Source organism: Phyllopteryx taeniolatus, chromosome 1 (genome assembly GCF_024500385.1).
Source record: "Phyllopteryx taeniolatus isolate TA_2022b chromosome 1, UOR_Ptae_1.2, whole genome shotgun sequence".
In the NCBI taxonomy this organism is placed as follows: Eukaryota; Metazoa; Chordata; class Actinopteri; order Syngnathiformes; family Syngnathidae; genus Phyllopteryx; species Phyllopteryx taeniolatus.
Window position 1 is genome coordinate 23,015,497 of NC_084502.1, and position 20,131 is coordinate 23,035,627.

Genomic DNA, 20,131 nt, shown 5'->3' on the forward strand with positions numbered 1-20,131 from the left:
GTTTCACGGTGGAACTCAACACACCCAGCGAGTTTTGGCCATCGCTGCACATCAGCGTGTCGCTGAGGCGAAAAGGTTGTTGTTCTCCTTGGGGTGAAGAGGAGGAAAAACTAGAATGTCAAATAGTAAGGCCAAACCGATGCTGTGTTGGTTTTGCACCGTAATGTACACCCTTCACGAGCACCTTTTACACAGCCTGTTCATGCTGGGCTTGATACACTTTTTTTTCTCTCTCAGTATAAACAGCACGGGGAATGAATAGGGGGCTAAGTTGTTCCAATATTACACCTTCAGAGGTGGAATTTCAACTGCAGTACACAGTCTATTCACAGTCTTTGTGCTATTTCTGAAACACCCAAAGATGCCACCAAAGCCCTTTTTTTTTTTAAAGGAAAGTAGTACGGTGTCAAGGAAGTAGGTTGAAGTGATACATCTCGACTGAGAGATGAGCTTTGTATGTTGGGGGGAGCTAAGTTTAGTATGGGTTGTTAGTGTAAGTTACAGAGTCTTTACCACACACGTGCCCTTCTGGTGCATTTTTTTTTTTTTCAAATCATCTGTAAATCATTTATTTTTAAGGGTAATGTTAGAAAAGTTTTAAATGATATTAAATTGTTTTGGCATCATAGTTTGTGGTATGGTCCTGTAAGAAGTTCTAAACATTTTTAGGGGGGCCTCAATTTCTTGCGTTTTTTGTTTTGTTTTGTTTTTTTGCGATTCATGGCAGGGTTTAGTCCCTAGTATTACTGTATAACGAAACTGAGACAAGACACTCACTTCTCCTATTCTGTTGTGTTGAAAGCAATCGTCACTTGCTGTCAGATTTTCCAATATTTTGTGGGGTCTCTGTGTAAATAAGTCAATGAAAAACAACATCCTGCAAATGACCAGCATGTTTTCATTGTGATTCATGATGTTTTTCACTCAGAAATCAAGTAAAATGTTTACAAAGGTGGGTACGTATCCGGGCACCTTTTATCTTGGGAAAACTTTTTTCTTTGTTTTTTGAAAAGTTATAGGTAGAGACACCATCTTTTAAAAAGAATTACCATTCACACAAAGTGACAAGGGATGCACCCGACACCACTTTTTTCAGAGTACAGACACTTATATTTGTGTACTCGCTGATATAAAGTACCAATACTTGATAATGCCATAGTCTTGCAATTTTGATAAAAATGTCTTTTTAGTCAAATATTGTTCAAAACACAAACTTTTATTGGCTATCACAAAAATGTCTCATATAACACATCTTATACATGCACACAATCAAATATTGTTCAACAACACAAACTCTTAATTGAACATGGAATAAATTACACTCAAATATATAATTTATCCATTTATTATTATCCATCCATTTTCTTTACCGCTTATCCTCACTAGGGTGGCGGGCTGCTGGAGCATATCCCAGCTATTTTCGGGTGGGAGGCGTGGTACACCCTGAACTGGTCGCCAGCCAATTGCAGGGCACATAGAAACAAACAACCATGTGCACTCACATTCACACCTACGGGCAATTTAGAGTCGTCAATCCACCTACCATGCATGTTTTTCTGGGGGGATGTGGGAGGAAACCGGAGTGCCTGGAGAAAACCCACCCAGGCACGGGGAGAACATGCAAACTCCACACAGGGATTTGAACCCCGGTCCCCAGAACTGTGAGGCAGATGTGCTAGCCAGTCGGCAGACGTGCTAGCCAGTCGGCAGACGTGCCGGCTATTTATTATTATTGTTATTATTATTAATTAGAAGAATAATAATGAAAATGTGGTTCATGTTGAGTCATTATTATGTTTGTTACAGCTTTGTTTGTTATATTTTTTAAAGTGCTCTATAAATAAAGTTGAGTTGCATTGTGTTCTGTTCTCGACACACTGCCCACCAGGTATACAGTATGTGCTGCTTCTGTTGTACTCCTAGGGAGCAGTGTGGTGCACGCATGCAGATAACATATGATGACATTGATGAAACTTAGACACACGAAGAACCTTGCGGCAGGGCTCCAGTGTTATAACTATTTTTTCGCCGAGTAGAAAGAATATATGACTGCAAGTATTTTTCTATCATCTGTCTTTACATGTTGCTGCACACTTTGTGTTCAAATATTTGTTATTTAAAGGTTTAGGCTGCGACATTGATGCTATTCATTAGCCTGTCTGTGGCGTTTTGCTTTGTGTGTTAGCATTAAGCTAGTGCTAGTAAGTAAATGTAGACTTTGCCGGAGAAGGATACAAACACTACTACAATAACAGTAACAATGTCATTTATAAAAATGTCTACGGTTTTCATTTGTGTGCAGGGTCCAAAATGCCACTGTAAGGTAAACATACCAAACAACAACCAAAAACAATCCATTATCGGTTTTCATTTAAAAAAAAACTGTGTTTATGGATGTTTACACCCAAGCCAGGGCAGTCTTTTTGAGCTGCATCTGCTGGCTTCCCAGCACTTATCAGCCAAGGTGTAGTGTGAAATCACCATCTGGGTGAAGGCTTATGTTGTATCAGCCCAGCTTTATGTTCTATCAGGATGCTGTTGCTTCTGAATCTGTTGTTCCAGGCTCCAGCTCCTGTGTTATCACCTCAGAAGCACACTCGGGTTGACCTCCATTATGTTCAGGTCTTGGCTAGTAATGATTTGCTCCTTATTTACCTGCTGAAATGTTTGTCACAGATGACATTGCAATGTGCACTTTTTTTTAACACCTTGTGGGAGAGCACAACAGTTTTATCAGAATCAGAATCAGAGTCATCTTTATTTGCCAAGTATGTCCAATAAAACACACAAGGAATTTGTCTCCGGTAGTTGGAGCCGCTCTAGTACGAAAACAGAACACTTTTGTGACATAAAGACATTGACAAAAAGAAAAAAAAACAGTCACTGAGTATAAAGGGTTGCTAGTTGTTTGGTAATGCCGGTACATTATTATTTTTTGTTTGTTTGTTTGTTTTTTTGACAATTGTGCAAAAGATGCAGAGTCCTCTAGCACTTAGAGCAGTTCGAATGACTAATATTGCAATAGTCCGGTGCAATGACCCTTGTACAAAGGGCGCCGAGACTTCAAGGAGTGTATGCAGTTTAAAGTGACGAGTAGTGCGATAATCTGGGACAATGTTGATTGTGCAAATGTTGCAGATACTCCTCAATCAGTGTGCAAATGGAGCAGATGCTACTCTGGCATGAGTGGCCAGTATTGGTCAACAACAGATATGCAAATAGTGCAGCGTGGCGAGACTACTACAGTGAGTGCACGAGTAATATATAATTGGCCCCACAGAAATGTGACAACAAACTCAAGTCAAAACATTTCCAGCATGTTGTAATGGAATTGTAGGTTAGGTGTTTAAGAAGTTGATCACAAGAGGGAAGAAGCTGTTGGAATGTCTGCTAGTTCTAGTTTGCATTGATCGGTAGCGGTCTCGACGGTTGACACAAGGCAGCTGGACAGCGTAGCAGCCTTTATTATAGACTAAAATGAAAATTTGACTCTGCGTTCTTTATAACCAGTATCAATATTAAACTTATGAACTAAAAGGCAATGTATGGATCTCAGCATTTTGGCATAAAAAATAACTTCACACGACACCTATGATTTTTTTTACGTTTATTTTACTGAATGGAACCAAAGGTTATAAAATGTTCGACACAAAGCAGCTGTGACAAAGAATGCATAAAGCGCTCTCCCAGCCACTTTAACTGGAGGAGGCTTCCATTGATCTGCTGAAGATTGCCCATGAGTCAGTTTTACAGCATTGTGCAAGGTCACTAAATTAATTGCATGGTCATCTGGCAGGTTTCTCTTCGTTCAAATCTTTACAGCACATTGAAATTATAACAAAGTGTATTTGGTATGGGCTGTTTCTGTCCCGTTTTAGGCTGTAAATGTGGCATGTATAGTTATGCTGCATTTAAAGGCAAATAGAAACAATGTGAGAATGTGGCAGCTGATGTTGAACTGTTGTTCTCAGTGGTGCTGGTGAGAGGGGCACTGTGTGCCTTCTTCATTCAGTGTGATAGTAGCATCATTACATTTCAAGAATGCCAATGCCATGTAGACCTTTATTTTTACAAATTATTAACCGATCGAAAGTTTTGAAAATCAATTCGATGAACTGTCTTAGAAGTGTTTTATAACTCTACCTCTTCATGACGCCGTTGAAGCCTTACAGCATTATGTCGCTCCAAGATTTAGTCTGTATGTTTTTTACAAAAACAAGTAAAAACATTTCCATTAGTTACATTTAAGTAGGCCAGTTTTGTTAAAAATTAATAGCTGTAATGCTTCGTGACAGAAAGAAGTCTCTTAGACCTTTGAGACAAAGTTTGGTAAGATGACATAGATAACAAAGGTATTGATGCTTTCTCTCCTTACGGGGCGTCGGCACAAGCGCAGACTTTGAATGGAACAGCTAGTGGTGGCGATGTGTCCATAACATTCAGTGTTCAACATTAAGGGTGGCCCCGGTCCACTATGCAGCTGTCTCAGGCCACCCCCTACGTACAGACGCTGGTGCGCTCTGGTCAGTGAAAAATTCTAAGTCACAGAAAAATTTCGCCTGCCAAAAATGGCCCAAAAGTGCATTTTTAGTTGCGGACTGAAATACCTTTATCAACGAAACATTCCGTCCAAGATAAGATGTGGTGACGCAAGGAAAAACCTCGACCGGCACGCGCCTGAATGGATAAACGAGCACAAATTAGCCTCAAGTCGATAGCCGAAGCTATCCATCCATCCATTTTCTGAGCCGCTTCTCCTCACTAGGGTCGCGGGAGTGCTGGAGCCTATCCCGGCTATCGTTGGCCAGGAGGCGGGGTACACCCTGAACTGGTTGCCAGCCAATCGCAGGGCACGATAGCCGAAGCTAACGGAGCTAATGCCGCTAGCCTGAAAAGATTCATACCAGCGGCAGCAGGACCACAGAATGGCGGAGAGCAATAAGGGCAGCGACACAAAGTGAAGCTTCATTGCCAGATTATTATGTCCAACAACTGTACGCTAATGAGAACTTTTTTCATCATAGAAGTAAGACAGCGCACACCAAAACACCATGACACTTTGCGGCACTGTCGTAACACTTGACGGAATACGGGATACGGCCGGTGTGTGTAAATCATAGGTCATCCCATGACAGTCAACGGCACTAAAAAGTTTGGAGAACGCTGCCTTTATATTCATTAATTCATCTTCCATTCCGCTTATCCTCACTTGGGTCGCGGGCGTGCTCGAGCCTATCCCAGCTATCTTAGGGCGAGAGGCAGGTTACACCCTGAACTGGTCGGCAGCCAATCGCAGGGCACATATAAACAAACAACCATTCGCACTCACATTCCCACCTACGGGCAAATTTTAGTCTTCAATTAACCTACCCTGCATGTTATTGTGATGTGGGAAGAAAGCGGAGCCTGCCTTTATATATTAAAAAATATATATGTATACATTATTTGTTTATGTATATATTTATTCAAGGATAGTTCCTTTGGATTCATCATCTAATTTTCAAGGGGCTCCTTTCAACACATACATATAATCACTAATATACGAAATAATGATTAACTCAAAATAATAATACAAGCACTAATCATACACACATGTGCATGTACAATACAGTATGTTATAATGCCTTGATTTCAGTGAAGTCAGTACACAGTCACTGCCATGAATGCAACTGTACTAATAATTTCTTAAAGGAGCTTAAATAAATAATACACTATAAAGACGCTAATAATGAAATAATCACTGAAATTTAACATATGTTATCATGAATAGACGGGGCCAGTACAGGTTCTGACAGGGCCAACTTTGGGCAACCACCTAAAAAGGCTTAGTGTCGGACCCTGACATTCTAATCAATGACAGCACGATATATTAGCGTTGTTGTTTTTTAAGCTTTTTTAATGAGCAATTGAACATGGTAATTAGGAGGTGTTGTGTTGACGTTGGTTTGCAACAGTATATAATAGCAATATAAGGTATAGTACCAACTTTATTCAGTAGTAACTGAACAAAGGTGGCTTTTTTTTTTTAAACCAAAAAGTAGTGGTTTTGGAGCCCAAAGGTAACGTTATGTAGTATTCTCTATATCACAGCAAAGATAGGCTCTCACGTTGTTTGTTTTGCTGTGTGAATCGCAGCAATATCCTGCCTTTTCTGGGTTCTGTGTGAAAAGCAAAGGTGAATGCCTGGGATCTCCATGAGAGAGGCTGGACTGTATATAGATTCTGATTCTGTTTGATGTTGGAGGAACATGTTGCCATTTTTGAGATGGTAGCAAGTCAAAAATGAAAATGTCCGTCATTATAACCATGTACGTTTTAATTAATGGGATTCAATTTCAGTGTCAGCGATTTCTCCCATATATTTTCCAGTATTACCAGATTGTCAGTCAACTAACAGAGATATAAATAAGACATTTTTGCCACTAAATCACAAATGCTGAGAAACCCGCTGTATATTATCTGGAAGCAGTTCTTGGAAAATAAATGAGAACAGTAGGTTCTTTTTATTATATATTAATTCATTCATTCATCTTCCATTCTGCTTATCGTCACTAGGGTCGCGGGCGTGCTGGAGCCTATCCCAGCTATCTTCGGGCGAGAGATGGGGTACACCCTGAACTGGTCGCCAGCCAATCGCAGTTATATATTATTTTGGTAATTATCTAAAATGCCATCAAAAGAGTAATTTAAGAATAGATATTAACCATTACCAAATATCTTGTTTCTGTATTACCCTGATTAACTTTACTTGGCCTCCCAGAGGAGCTCTGTTTTTACAAGCGAACTAATTTTTTTTTTTAGGGTTTCCCGTCAAACAAAGGACCTTTTTTGGGGGGGGCAGGACATATCGCATATCACAATGTATCCTCTGTTCAAAGGACCACAACTCAAGTCCTTCAAGAATGTGTACATGATATAATCCCCAGAAGGTGCCTAACTTTGGTAAATTGCCCCAGAGTTTCTGAAGAGATCGTTCATGTGAAGACTGGTGACTTTGCTCACATTGGTGCCTTCACAGGCTGAATGGAGTCAGCGAACCGTCAACAATGGGTCGTTGAGTTGTGAATATTAAATCAGTGTCAGATGACTCGGAAGTTGTTGTGCTTGTCCCTGCGGAAGCGTTTAAATTCATATGAGGCCTTTTGGTGAGTTAAATGTAGTAAATTTTGGGTGGGAAAATGCAGGACAGAGGATAAGTTGCTTCTGTGTGAAGGTATGAAAAATGTTCATGAAAGATCAGTATTTAATTGGAATATCTCAACTCTGATGGGAGTTGGATATCAATACAATAGAATTAACGATTTAAAAAAAAAATGCTTTCATGTGATGGCATGTCCTCATTGAGCTATTATCGGGAAAAAGGTAAGAGAACATTTTACCTGCCCGGGCAGGTCGGTTACACCCAGCCGCTCTCGACATCTCACTTCTTCCCTCTCACTCTCAGTGGCCCTTTTGTGGCAGTCACACAGAGACGCGACTAAGTTGCATTTAAGGCTCTGCATCACCCAGACCCCAACCAAGCCTGCCCCCCTTCTCAGAGGCGGTCCGTGGCCGCAGTGGGTGTACTTTATGTCGGATGCTCGTAATTGCGTGGAGGACAAACAAATGCTGTTGCCTGACAGACGAACTGAGAGGCACCCCAATGTAGAGATCCTTGAGGTCTTGAGGTTCCAGGCTGTGAAAGTCCGACTTGAACAGTTCCCGATCTGTTTTGGAGGCGGCTTGCATCAACAAGCTCAGGAGGCTGTAAGGGGAGATGGACAAATAGAAAAGTGTGCTCACTGTTTCAGACCGTGAGCAGATTGTTGTTCATGATTCCTACGCTGTAGAATTAAGAGAGCCACTTGAGCACAAGTTGAAGCCATTAATGCAGAGATGGATGCGTCATACCTACACCTATGGCGAGGACGTTCGTTTAAGGCTTGCTTGAGGTATGCTCACGTACTTTTAATAGGATAGGGCTCACAAGCCTGGCAATAAAATGTTATGTAGCCTAGCAAGCTAGTGGTAGCACGAACGGTTGGACGTAAACATGCCGCTGTTCTGTCGAATCATGCTCTAAAGTTTCATTTAATTAAAAATAAAGAAATTTAATTACAGTAAGTTAGCACCCATTATTTCTGTCATGTAATGTTGGTTTGACCTGAGTGATTAGAATTCACGATCTGACTAGAGCAGTGATTTCCAATCTTTATGGAGACAAGGAACATATTTTACAATTGAAAAATCTCACGGCACACCAACAAACAAAAATATTACAAAAAGTGGATACATTAATTACTGTATGTACTTCCTGCCATCTAATAGATGAGCATTCATTTGTTCTGTCTGTCACAATGCCTCACTGGCATAAATAGAGGAACAAAGATACATTATTTATTGTAAATATAATTTTTTGAGCAATTAAGTACACAAGTATATACAGTAAATGAACAGGTCATTTAAATAGACACATTCCTCCATCTTGTGATCTGATCGGTGATCGGTTATCGTTTTTTAAAATCCTGATCGTTTTGTTTTGTTTGTTTTAGTTAATCTTTTTTTCTTTTCTTATTAAAAATCCAAGATACTGCTGTTACTGATATAATCATTATTGTATTAGTGCATATAGGAATATGGATGTTTGTATATTAATATTTCCGATGTATTATTATAATTATTATATTATTGTGGGGGCACAATTTCTGAGGACCGGGGTTCAAATCCCAGCCTCGCCTGTGTGGAATTTGCATGTTCCCCCCGTGCCTGCGTGGGTTTTCTCCGCTTGCTCCGCTTTCACTCCCGCTCCCACATCCCAAAAGTATGCGTGGTAGGTTAATTGAAGACTCTAAATTGCCCGTAGGTGTGAATGTGAGTGCGAATGGTTGTTTGTTTATATGTGCCCTGCGATTGGCTGACGACCATTTCAGGGTCTACCCCGCCTCTCGCCCGAAGATAGCTGGGATAGGCTCCAGCACGCCCGCGACCCAAGTGAGGATAAGCGGTACAGAAAATTGATGGCTGGATGGATATTATTGTATTATTATAGTACTATATTTATCTTCTATAGGATTAAAAGGAAGTAAAGATAAGGGTAGGAGTAAATACATTTTACTTCTTCTTACTCATTATTGAATATGTATAATTTAACTTACATTTTGTTTGTTCAAATCTTGTATGTTTTGTTGTTCTTCCACTTGTTCGAAATAAAGAATTCAATCAAAATCAATCTATCAGCATCAATGTTATAATTCCAACGGATATTTGACCACAAACACAGCGCAGTAACACATGTAGACAAATAATATAACAATACTCCCAAGGCATATAATCTTTATCCTCTTTGAGAAACAACTAATATTACTGCACCTTACTAAGCAGTTGTGATCCAGCTTCTTCCTTTTCCATGTACACATATTGCACTGCCCTCCGGTGGCCCAGGCACACACACCATAAGGAGCTGAAAATGAATTAAAGCATGAAATTTTAGCATGAGTTTTATTTCATTATGTTATTACTGTATGTTTTTATAATATATAATACTGTGTTTTCTAGTTTTAAAAAAACTGTTACATAGCTTTATTGGGTGCTGCAACGGATTAATGGCATTTCCATTCATATGATTTGCGATATGAGTGTTTTGAGTTAGGAGAATGGTCATGAAACAAATTAAACTCATAAATTAATCCCCCATGCTAGGAAGGAATTTTGAAAAGTGCGTATGCCTGCCAATATGGAGAATGTTATTGGTAGAATAGGATAGTGTATGAAAAATAATTAACTGTAATTTTTTGTTTTTGCCCGGCGGCACGGTGACCGACTGGTTAGAGCGTCAGCCTCACAGTTCTGAGGACCGGGGTTCAATCCCCGGCCCCGCCTGTGTGGAGTTTGCATGTTCTCACCCTGCCTGCGTGGGTTTTCTCCCGGCACTCCGGTTTCCTCCCACATCCCAAAAACATGCATTAATTGGAGACTCTAAATTGCCCGTAGGTGTGACTGTGAGTGCGAATGGTTGTTTGTTTGTATGTGCCCTGCGATTGGCTGGCAACCAGTTCAGGGTGTACCCCGTCTCCTGGCCGATGATAGCTGGGATGTTTTTGCCCCCACAAATTAGTAATATGCTTCCCATGTAAGGAATACGTTGAAAACAAACACCTCTTTCAGCATTGCTCAATAGCACAGCGTTTTTACTGTAGTGGCAGAGGTGGTTGAGCTCCATCTATGTAGCAGAGCTTTTCACTGCCATGCGACACAGACATGACTCTTGCGTGCGCCATCATTACACAACATCCTCTCAGAGGGTTCCAAGCATTATCTGATAATGACTGCCTGATCATCTGCTGCAGTCATGATGCTGCAATGTGGACAGCTGCTCGAGTAGTTCTCAGGCTTCCCCTCGGTTACCAGGAGCATGTGAGCAGTCTGGCAGCGGTATATTTGGTTTAGTATATTTGGTTTAGTCTGTGGCACTAGTGAGTGTCATCCACTGGTAGGACATGCAGTATTCTTGTGTTATATATAACTGTTATAAAGAGACTGGTCTCAGGTTTACCACAGCCTATTGTGGCTCTAATGGTCTTTCACAAAGTATTTCATCATAGTTATTGGGTCAAACTCTTCAATTGGGTCTCCTTAAAAAGAGCTAAACAACCATAAATGAACATTGTCTTTGTGTTTCTAAGGTTGCCTGTTGTGTGTGGGGCAGTGGCATTGATGGTGTCAATGTTGTTGCTTTTGTAGTTTTCTAATGCTTTATTCTAAACGAAGTGTTTTTATATTAAGAGAAACTGTCACACATATTGCCTTTGTGGTTGGTTAGCACAGGTGTTAACTCTGTGGGAAATACAGTGTAACCTTATAGGTCCTTTCTAGAACCTGTAATTTGTTTGTTTTGTTTGTCTGTGTTAAACGGAATGTAAATAGAAATAAACAGTTGCAGTGTCCAATTGTCACTATAATAAAACCTAAACTAACTGTAGAGGCAATGTAACCATAGGAAAATTCTTACCGGTCATGTAAGAGGTTAATCACTGTATGACGCAGCTATATAAAATAAAAATCCAATCAAACTATCCAGGTTTTGACGGTTGACCTACGTCAATAATGCTAAAAAGAACTTATTTTGCAATGTACTTTGCATTCTTTTATTATTGATGATGACTTATTGGCATGCGTGTAGCTACCACTGTATAACAGTCTATTTCCAGTGTATGGTCATTACAAAAGCACACTTCTGTAGGTAGTCCTTTTGGTAGTCCACTGTAACTAGTCCACTCTCTGGTGGCAGAGGCACAGTGGTCTTTTGCTGGTTAGGCACATTCAGTTACATCACATCCATATTCGCTCAACAAAATGTGTTTGTTGCCTTTAGACCACCCTCTGTAAATAAACTGTCTCTCCAACAAGCCAGAAAACATAAAGCTGCTTCTCACTGAAGACAATAAGTTTTACATACAAAATTTATATTTGGTGTGTTTAAGACTCTTTAGAGTTTTAGTTTCACAGGGTCAAACACCAGGCAACGCTAAAGGTAATTGGGTGGCAAATCACATAAACCTGTGTTGAATGGAACTGCATTATGTACTGTTGCAATTGGTGCCTCACAGTGGCATGTAAGATGTGAAGCTTGTGGCTCAATTCTTCAAAAATAGAAATGTAATTAAACATTATTTGAACACGGTCTTCTTGGCTTTAACTGAAAATGGCTTTCTTAAGGGTTCCATGCCATCCATTTTTGAAAAATATTTTTTCCTTTTATTGGGTTTCCAAAATAATTTGGGTTGGAAATGCCCAGGATGCCCTTTTTCAAGCAATTCTAGTTGGTCTTTTACGCCTGGCAATTGAGGCGGCTAGATTTCTTGTTAATATTCAATATGTAAATAAGTTTTGCTCTGATTGGATCACTGTTATTTTTTATTGAAATATGGAAAACAGCTTTGCTCTGATTGGTCCATGGCGATATCACAGCATCTTGTGGCTTGTGGCAGGCAAGCTGTCATAGCGACATCGCGTTTGGATCTTTCGATAACTATTAGTGTGAAGCAGAATTCACCATGCCTTGGATTATTTGCCCATTATTAAGGAGCTTGATCTTAAAGGGGATTTGGGAGAAAATAAAGAGGGGGATATTTTGTGGTTAGGCTCGTCGTCCACTCCCATTAACTTGAATTGAACCTTTGCATTGCTGGCGACAATGTATGCAAGCTTTGCTATTTCATCCACAGTTACATTATAAATATAGTTAAGTATTGTTGTAAAACACAACATATGTCTACTTTGTAGACTCTATTTGTATGGCTTGATGGCAGCTGAGAGTCGCTCGCTTAAAACCTGGAAATGCCGTGTTTACGTCCATCTGTGTTGAGTGGGTACCAACCATGAATTCGGCAGCTACTTGAATATTAATTGACAAAACTAAGTAACAAAGACGGCAATTTTAAAACCACCCGTTTTGCAAGCCTTATTCCATGTTTGCATTTTGCATTCAATCGACAAAGCACATAGATGTCATACTTAAACCATGTCACAGACTCATTTTGACCTATGTTTTGCATAAAACGGTAGAAAAAATGGATTCTGATTGCATGAAATCTTTAAAGGGGCAGTTATCCCATAATGACAGGGTAGACAGCAATTAAAGCAACAAGCTCAGTATGATTATGAAAAAAATATATACATGAGAAAAACTACTCATCTTATCAAATAACTTTTTGTGGACAATAAAACCATACAAAAGTGTGATGTAGTATCATTTAACCACTTGTTACACACACTGTCTTTAGCACAGCAATGTGTGGGACATGCCTAAATCATGTACAGCCGATGAAAAAATGTATTGGATAGTATAAATGAAGGAACCACATTTTAAGAGACTTTTCATTGTGCTGGTATGTGTGCAAATGTTTAGCCTTTTATAATAACTGACTGATTCTGATGTGGACACCAAAGCTACTTTACTCTATAGTGCTATTGACCCACATCAGGAGTTGAATAAACATCACTAGCTACCTGTGTGTTGAAATGCTGCACATACAAGCTATTATCTGGATAGCATCTGTTGCTGAAATATTCTTGATGACTCAGTGCTGAAAAAAATATTCGCAGTTCCTCTGTCATATCTTCTGCTGCTGGCTAACAGTTGACACACTGTCTTTAAACTTTACCACAGAAATTATATTATGTTCTATGTTTATTCTTGAGAAATGTGTGGCTGTTGGAGGTTAAACCTTTGACATACTACATTTGCATCGCATCATATTCCGCCAGTCATGCTTCGTCACTGCTGTGTGTGTGCGTGTGTGTGTGTGTGTGTGTGCGTGCGTGCGTGCGTGCGTATGTGCGTGTGTGTGTGAGTTAGAGGATGTGAGCAATGCCCTCACCAGAGCCTGTGGAGGACAGCCGCTCTGCAGTGACACCACACCAGTGACACAGCAAAGTTTGCATGGTCATTGTCCACCTTCTACAGAATCTACTCACATCTCACATGTTGCACCTGATGTGTAATTTGTGCATTGTCCAAAATGCCTGATTCATCAGGCAAAGGGTGTAGTATCTTGCATTTATTTATTGGTATAACATGACAGTGGTAGCCTTCGTTGCTTTGATTGGTTTGACTTGCAAGTCGCTTGACCTTGACAGAGAATAAATGGACACATCTCATTATGGAATTAAATCCATTTCAGTTTATTTACAATGTAACAGCATTGCATAGCTGCTAGTGTGTTTCCGAGTTATAAATGTTTGCTGTGTCACACCATCTCACCTTTTGGTGTCTCACTTTTGTAAAGTATAGTTCATTTTCTCTTTGATTCTTCAGTAATATACTAAATATAACACTTCACTAATATGTTTTCTTTCGTTTGTGCAGGCAAGTGTTCTTATTTAGAACTAAGTTTCTAAATCTACATTTTTCCTATTATTAGCAAAAGTTTTATTTTGCATCAGATGTCTACATGAAAGAAAATTTGGAAGGACTAATTTGCCATGTAGAAATTTTCTGCCAAAAAGTTCAGATGTCAAAAATATACTTTTCCATTTACAAGACTCACTGCTTACTTTTTATGATGTGTCATTTCAACCTGTATTAAAAATAACTACTACTAGGTTTATTTTTTATCTACTCCTTCTGGGACTTTGTAGACCATTACATACGCTGCACAATTATGATAAAAACATACAAAGGGGATGCAACCAACAAACTGGGATATTCATTAGAAAGAGTCTAATCTGGAATCTCTTGAATGGTAGTAAATTTGCATTAGATGAATCGATAACTTGATACTACAAAAGGAGGATTCTGCACATCTCAAAGCCCCTGTTCTAATCTCATTCACCCTAATTCCTAAAGCCAAACCTCAGAAAACCCAGCCACGTTTACAATTTACTTGTGATAATAGAAATATGCATATTGTCCTTTACTCAGACAGAATGCAATAAAGAGAGATCTTTGTAGGATGTCTTTATCTGTACCAATCACATCATTACTACTTCTTGGCAACACAACCAATGCTTGTTGTATCACTGCAGGCACTCTTTCTCTTTGTGGCCAATTTTACATACCTACATATTACATACATAGACACATTTTTACATAAGGAATGCTGTGTCTTGTACAACCCCAATTCCAATGAAGTTGGGACGGTGTGTTAAACATAAATAAAAACAGAATACAATGATTTGTTTATCAGTTTATTTTTGAAAGGGGACAATGCAATTTCATAAAACACATGAAGTACACATGGTTAAAAAAGCCAGAATTAGCCAGTAGGCGCGTTTTCATCTGTAGTCCCCTGGCCATGATGTAAAAAAGCAGTAAAATACATCTACAAGACAATATTATACAGGATACATAATCAAACTATACTATTAAGAGAGAATAAAACCATAATTTTTTTGATCATAACAAAAAAACAACATAACATACTTGTCTTTTAGTGTTGGCAGCTATAGGTGTTAACTCGCCACATTTTCAGTTTTTTTGTGAAGGCCTTGTATGTTGGTAGCAGTTTAACCTCCTCAGGTACTGAGTTCCACTCACCAGCGCTCCTCACTGACCAGGCTGACTTACTGAAAGTGCTCCTGCGCAGAGGAATGACACAGTCACCTCTGACAGAGCCTCGAGTGACACGCTCAGAGCTGTTTCTTTGGCTGATGAACTCAGCCAGAGGAGCTGGGGCCAAATCATGCAGTACTTTATAAATCAAATTTAAATCTGCAAATATGTGAAGACTGTCCCAGTTTAAAAGACTGTATTTTTTTAAAATTGCACAGTGATGATAGTGCCTTGGTTTTTTTATCCATCACTTTAATTACTTGTTTGTACAAAACTTCCAATGGTTTTTTTGCATTCTGACCAGCCTGGGACCAACTGGTTATGCAATAGTTAAAGTGACTAAGAATCATTGAATGCAAGTAAATTTTTGCAGCTTCAGTTGACATTTCATTCCGAATTGCACGAAAATTTGCGAGGTTTAATTTGATATTTTTACACAATTTGTCAATATGGGCTTTAAAGGAAAGCTGTGAATCTATTATTAACCCAAGATATTTGTATTGGCTGACAATTAGCATTTTTTCTCCATTAACAAGTATGTCGGGGTCAGGTGATACTCTATTTGTTTTAGTGAAATACATGCCTACAGTTTTAGAAACGTTTAGCTGTAGACAGCACTCCTGCAACCAAGTTGTGACACAGGACATTGTATTGGTGAGTTTAGCAGCAACAGTATCTTTGGAGAGACCATGAACAAAGAAAACTGTGTCGTCTGCATACATTACGCACTGTGCTTCAGAGCAAACAGTGGGCAAATCGTTGATATAAAGACTAAATAAAAGGGGGCCTAATATTGATCCCTGAGGGACTCCAGAGGTTAGCCTAAGAGACTCTGATCTGCAGTTGTTAACTGATACAGATTGTGTTCGGTCATGCAGATATGATTCAATCCAGCTCACAGCTTTTTGAGAGAAGTTAAATTTTGAGAGCTTGGTAAGAAGAACAGTGATTTACTGTATCGAAAGCTTTCCTGAGGTCCAAGAACACCGCCCCTACAACTCCACCTTTGTCGAGAGAAGATTTTATTTTCTCAATGAAGAGGCATGTAGCCATTTCAGTGGAATGCTTGGATCTGAAACCAAACTGCATGGCGTGGAGTGAGGGGGAGCTGCTGATTAAATAATGGACAATCTGCTCTGACACCCATTTTTCTGCAACTTTGGAAATGGCCGGAAGAATGCTTATAGGTCGGTAGTTATTCAGAGAAGTTTAGTCACCGGATTTAAAGACAGGGTTAACAATAGCAGATTTCCAGGCCTTTGGAAAGTGACCAGATGAAATTGAAAGATTAATGATTGAGGCAATAGGAGTAGCAAGAGCATGATTTGCAAATCATGTTCGACCCATGTTTAATTGAATACACTACAGAGACCAGATATTTAATGTTCAAACTGAAAAACGTAATTGTTTTTAGCAAATAATCATTAACTTAGAATTTTATGTCTGCAACACGTTCCAAAAAAGCTGGGAGAGGGGCATGTTTACCACTGTGTTACAACACCTTTTCTTTTAACAACATTCAATAAACGTTTGGGAACTGAGGACACTAATTGTTGAAGCTTTGTGGGTGGAATTCTTTCCCATTCTTGCTTGATGTACAGCTTCAGCTGTTCAACAGTCCGGGGTCTCCGTCATCGTATTTTACACTTCATAATGCGCCAAGCAGTTTCAATGGGAGACAGGTCTGGACTGCAGGCAGGCCAGTCTAGTACCCTGACTCTTTTACTACGAAGCCACGCTGTTGTAACACATGCAGAATGTGGTTTGGCATTGTCTTGCTGAAATAAGCAGGGGCCCCATGAAAAAGACGTTGCTTGGATGGCAGCATATGTTTCTCCAAAACCTGTATGTACTTTTCAGCGTTAATGGTGCCTTCACAGATGTGTAAGTTACCCATGCCATTGGCACTACCACAGCCCATACCATCACAGATGCTGGCTTTTGAACTTTGCGATGGTTCTTTTCCTCTTTGGCCCGGAGGACATGACGTCCACAATTTCCAAAAACAATTTGAAATGTGTACTCCTCGGACCATCGAACACTTTTCCACTTTGCATCAGTCCATCTTAGATGAGCTCGGGCCCAGAGAAGCCGGTGTTGTTGATAAATGGCTTTTGCTTTGCATAGTAGAGTTTTAAGTCGCACTTACGGATGTAGCGCCGAACTGTATTTACTGACATTGGTTTACTGAAGTGTTCCTGAGCCCATGTGCTGATATCCTTTAGACATTGATGTCGGTTTTTTATGCAGTGCCGCCTGAGGGATCGAAGGTCATGGGCATTCAATGTTGATTTTCGGCCTTACCGCTTACATGCAGTGATTTCTCCAGATTCTCTGAACCTTTTGATGATATTATGGACCGTAGATGACGAAATCCCTAATTTCCTTGCAATTGTACGTTGAGGAACGTTGTCCTTAAACTGTTTGACTATTTTCTCGCGCACTTGTTCACAAAGAGGTGAACCTCGCCCCATCTTTGCTTGTGAATGACTGAGCAATTCAGGGAAGCTCCTTTTATACCCAATCATGGCACCCACCTGTTCCCAATTAGCCTGTTCACCTGTGGGATGTTCCAAACAGGTGTTTGATGAGCATTCCTCAACTTCTTTTCTGCCACCTGTCCCAGCTTTTTGGGAACGTGTTGCAGCCATAAAATTCTAAGTTAATGGTTATTTGCAGAAAACAATACAGTTTATCAGTTTGAACATGAAATATCTTGTCTTTGTAGTGTATTCAATTAAATATAGATTGAATATGATTTGCAAATCATTGTATTCTGTTTTTATTCATGTTTAACACAATGTCCCAGCTTCATTGGAATTGGGGTTGTACAATTCAGTGCCAGATTAAGTTAAACTCTTGACAATTAATGGACAGTGTGAGCCCCAAATGTGACCTAGGTCATTGTAACTGGGACTCTATAAAGGCTAAAGAAGATTTATGTTGTAGTCTGTCCCCACAATCTGTCTAAAGACATCCACTTCCCTGTAAATCACAATATGCTCTGGCCTAATCAATTATCCATCCATCTATCCATTTTCCGTGCCGCTTAATTGCGTTTAATCAATCTCAAATCACTGATTAACACAACCGTTCGCTCCTGCCCAATGCTGCATGTGCAAGATAATGTTTACAGTCACAACTTCAGAGGGTGTGATAATTGTTTTTGATGACAGCCACAATGTTCACATTTTTGTATAAACTTAAGATAGCGCTGTATCATATTGTCTTTCCATTTTTAGTAGGTGAGTAGCCTATAATTAGTTTTCAGTGATCGGATTATGATAAGGAATTGTGTAATAATACACAGTGACAGTATTGTGTACTTGCAAACAATTACCATTTGCAGGAACTCAGATTTGACATTCAATTGACATTTAACTTTGTACACTTTTGTAGTCTACCTTTGTCTGGGTAATTTGAATGTTTATATATTTACAGGACATTTTGTGTCGTTGTGGATGACGTACCGTAATTCGTGGCGCTTTCTTATGCGTTAAATAGTAGTGGCTCAGCAATTATCAAGCAAAGAGAAAATGTTCGTTGTCAGGTTGTCTAAATGTATTGAGATAAAAAATAATGTTTTCATTTTGAAATTGCTGCAAATTGTGCATCATTATAACCAACAGAGAGCATCTTTTATTTTAGATGTGTTTAAAGTAAAATGTTCAGATGATGCCAAAAACACAGCTACCCGTTGAACATAGCCAATAATCTTTTATGTAATGTATATCGATAACATTTACCCAGATGGATTATTACATAACCAGAACAGTTTTCCACAATACTCGAGTGCCACTAGCATATTATGCTGTGGTCAAATATGTTGCTGGCATTAGGTCTTAAGCAACTTGTCCATGTTGTTGGAATTACCCGCTTTGAATCAGGTACAGTAGTAGCCGTACATCTTAAATCAAGAAAATAAATGGACAGCCATTAAACATAAGATGAACGTTTGTAAAGCTGCTTTATAAATAGGTCTTGCATGCACAAAGAGATTATATAATGCCTGCAGCCTTTACCACCAAAATAGCATAATACAGTACATCAACCAAACAAGACTAATAAATACTTCGACATCCTTGTGTAAAAGGAAAAAAAGTGTTCCTTCTCCCTGACAATCTGTCCTTTGCTGTCAGACTGGGTTAGCATCACATTGCCAGATCAGTTTCACAGCGGCGGCATCATCTCACGTCCATCCACATTCGATGTGAGAGAGCTGTCCGATGTCCGTGTTCTTTTCGCCAGCCCAAATGTGCCACTCCCTGCAGCTTTTCTGCAGCCGCCGGCTACAACAGTCAGGCCGCCATGTGCACGCTGTTTGCTCCCTGTAAATGGTCCAACCACTGTTCCACACACTAACCGGAACTTCACAAAGTGCAGCTATCATGTCTGTCAAAACTGGAATGTGTTGGGTCATATTGAATGGAATTCTTATTCTGTTCCAGTTTTTGGGATGATACCATGTCACAGCAAGTTCCAAGAAAGATGAGCAATGAAGGGTCACATTTTCAACCCTCTTAATATTATGCTCCCGCAGCTGCGCCTTATTTGTTTACATCGTAAATGCACTTATTTAATAAAAAGCTATAGTTGGTTTTACATTCCAAATTTAGAGGTCCTGAAAATAATCAGGACCTGTAAAATTAAAAGGCATTTTGGGAAAAACCTCAATATAAGTTTAAAGTTTTAAAGAAAAACTCAAATGTGCATATTACGAGTGCACAGTAGAAATTTTAAATGGATGGTTTCACCTTAGCACAGCAGTTGTTTATACGAGTTTTTATAGATCCTAATGGTCTTTTTTTTCTCTTTGTCACAGTCAACAAGCACAAGCCATGGATAGAGACAACATACCATGGCATCGTGACAGAGAACGATGACAAAGTGCTGCTGGACCCCCCCTTAATTGCACTGGACAAGGATGCGCCGCTACGCTACGCAGGTGAGGAAGCAGGTCTTAACGATGGTGCTGTTTTTAAAATTGGATATACAAGTAGGTAAAAAAGTGGTTATGCTGAATAAGTACAGAAATTAGTTTCAAAACTCAATTGTCTTTCTATCTGTTTGAAAACGTTAGATCTATATTGCAGGAATGTG

At 39.5% G+C, this 20,131-nt stretch overlaps 1 protein-coding gene across 4 annotated transcripts in view; it reads left to right on the top strand.

Moving 5' to 3' along the window:
• Positions 1–20,131, top strand: part of clstn1 (calsyntenin 1) — a 50,449-nt gene that overhangs the window by 1,090 nt on the left and 29,228 nt on the right. For all 4 annotated transcript variants that reach the window (XM_061781587.1, XM_061781607.1, XM_061781598.1 and 1 more), the window contains exon 2: positions 19,854–19,976. In XM_061781587.1, coding sequence (XP_061637571.1) covers positions 19,854–19,976 — 123 coding nt within the window. The remainder of the gene's footprint in view (positions 1–19,853; positions 19,977–20,131) is intronic.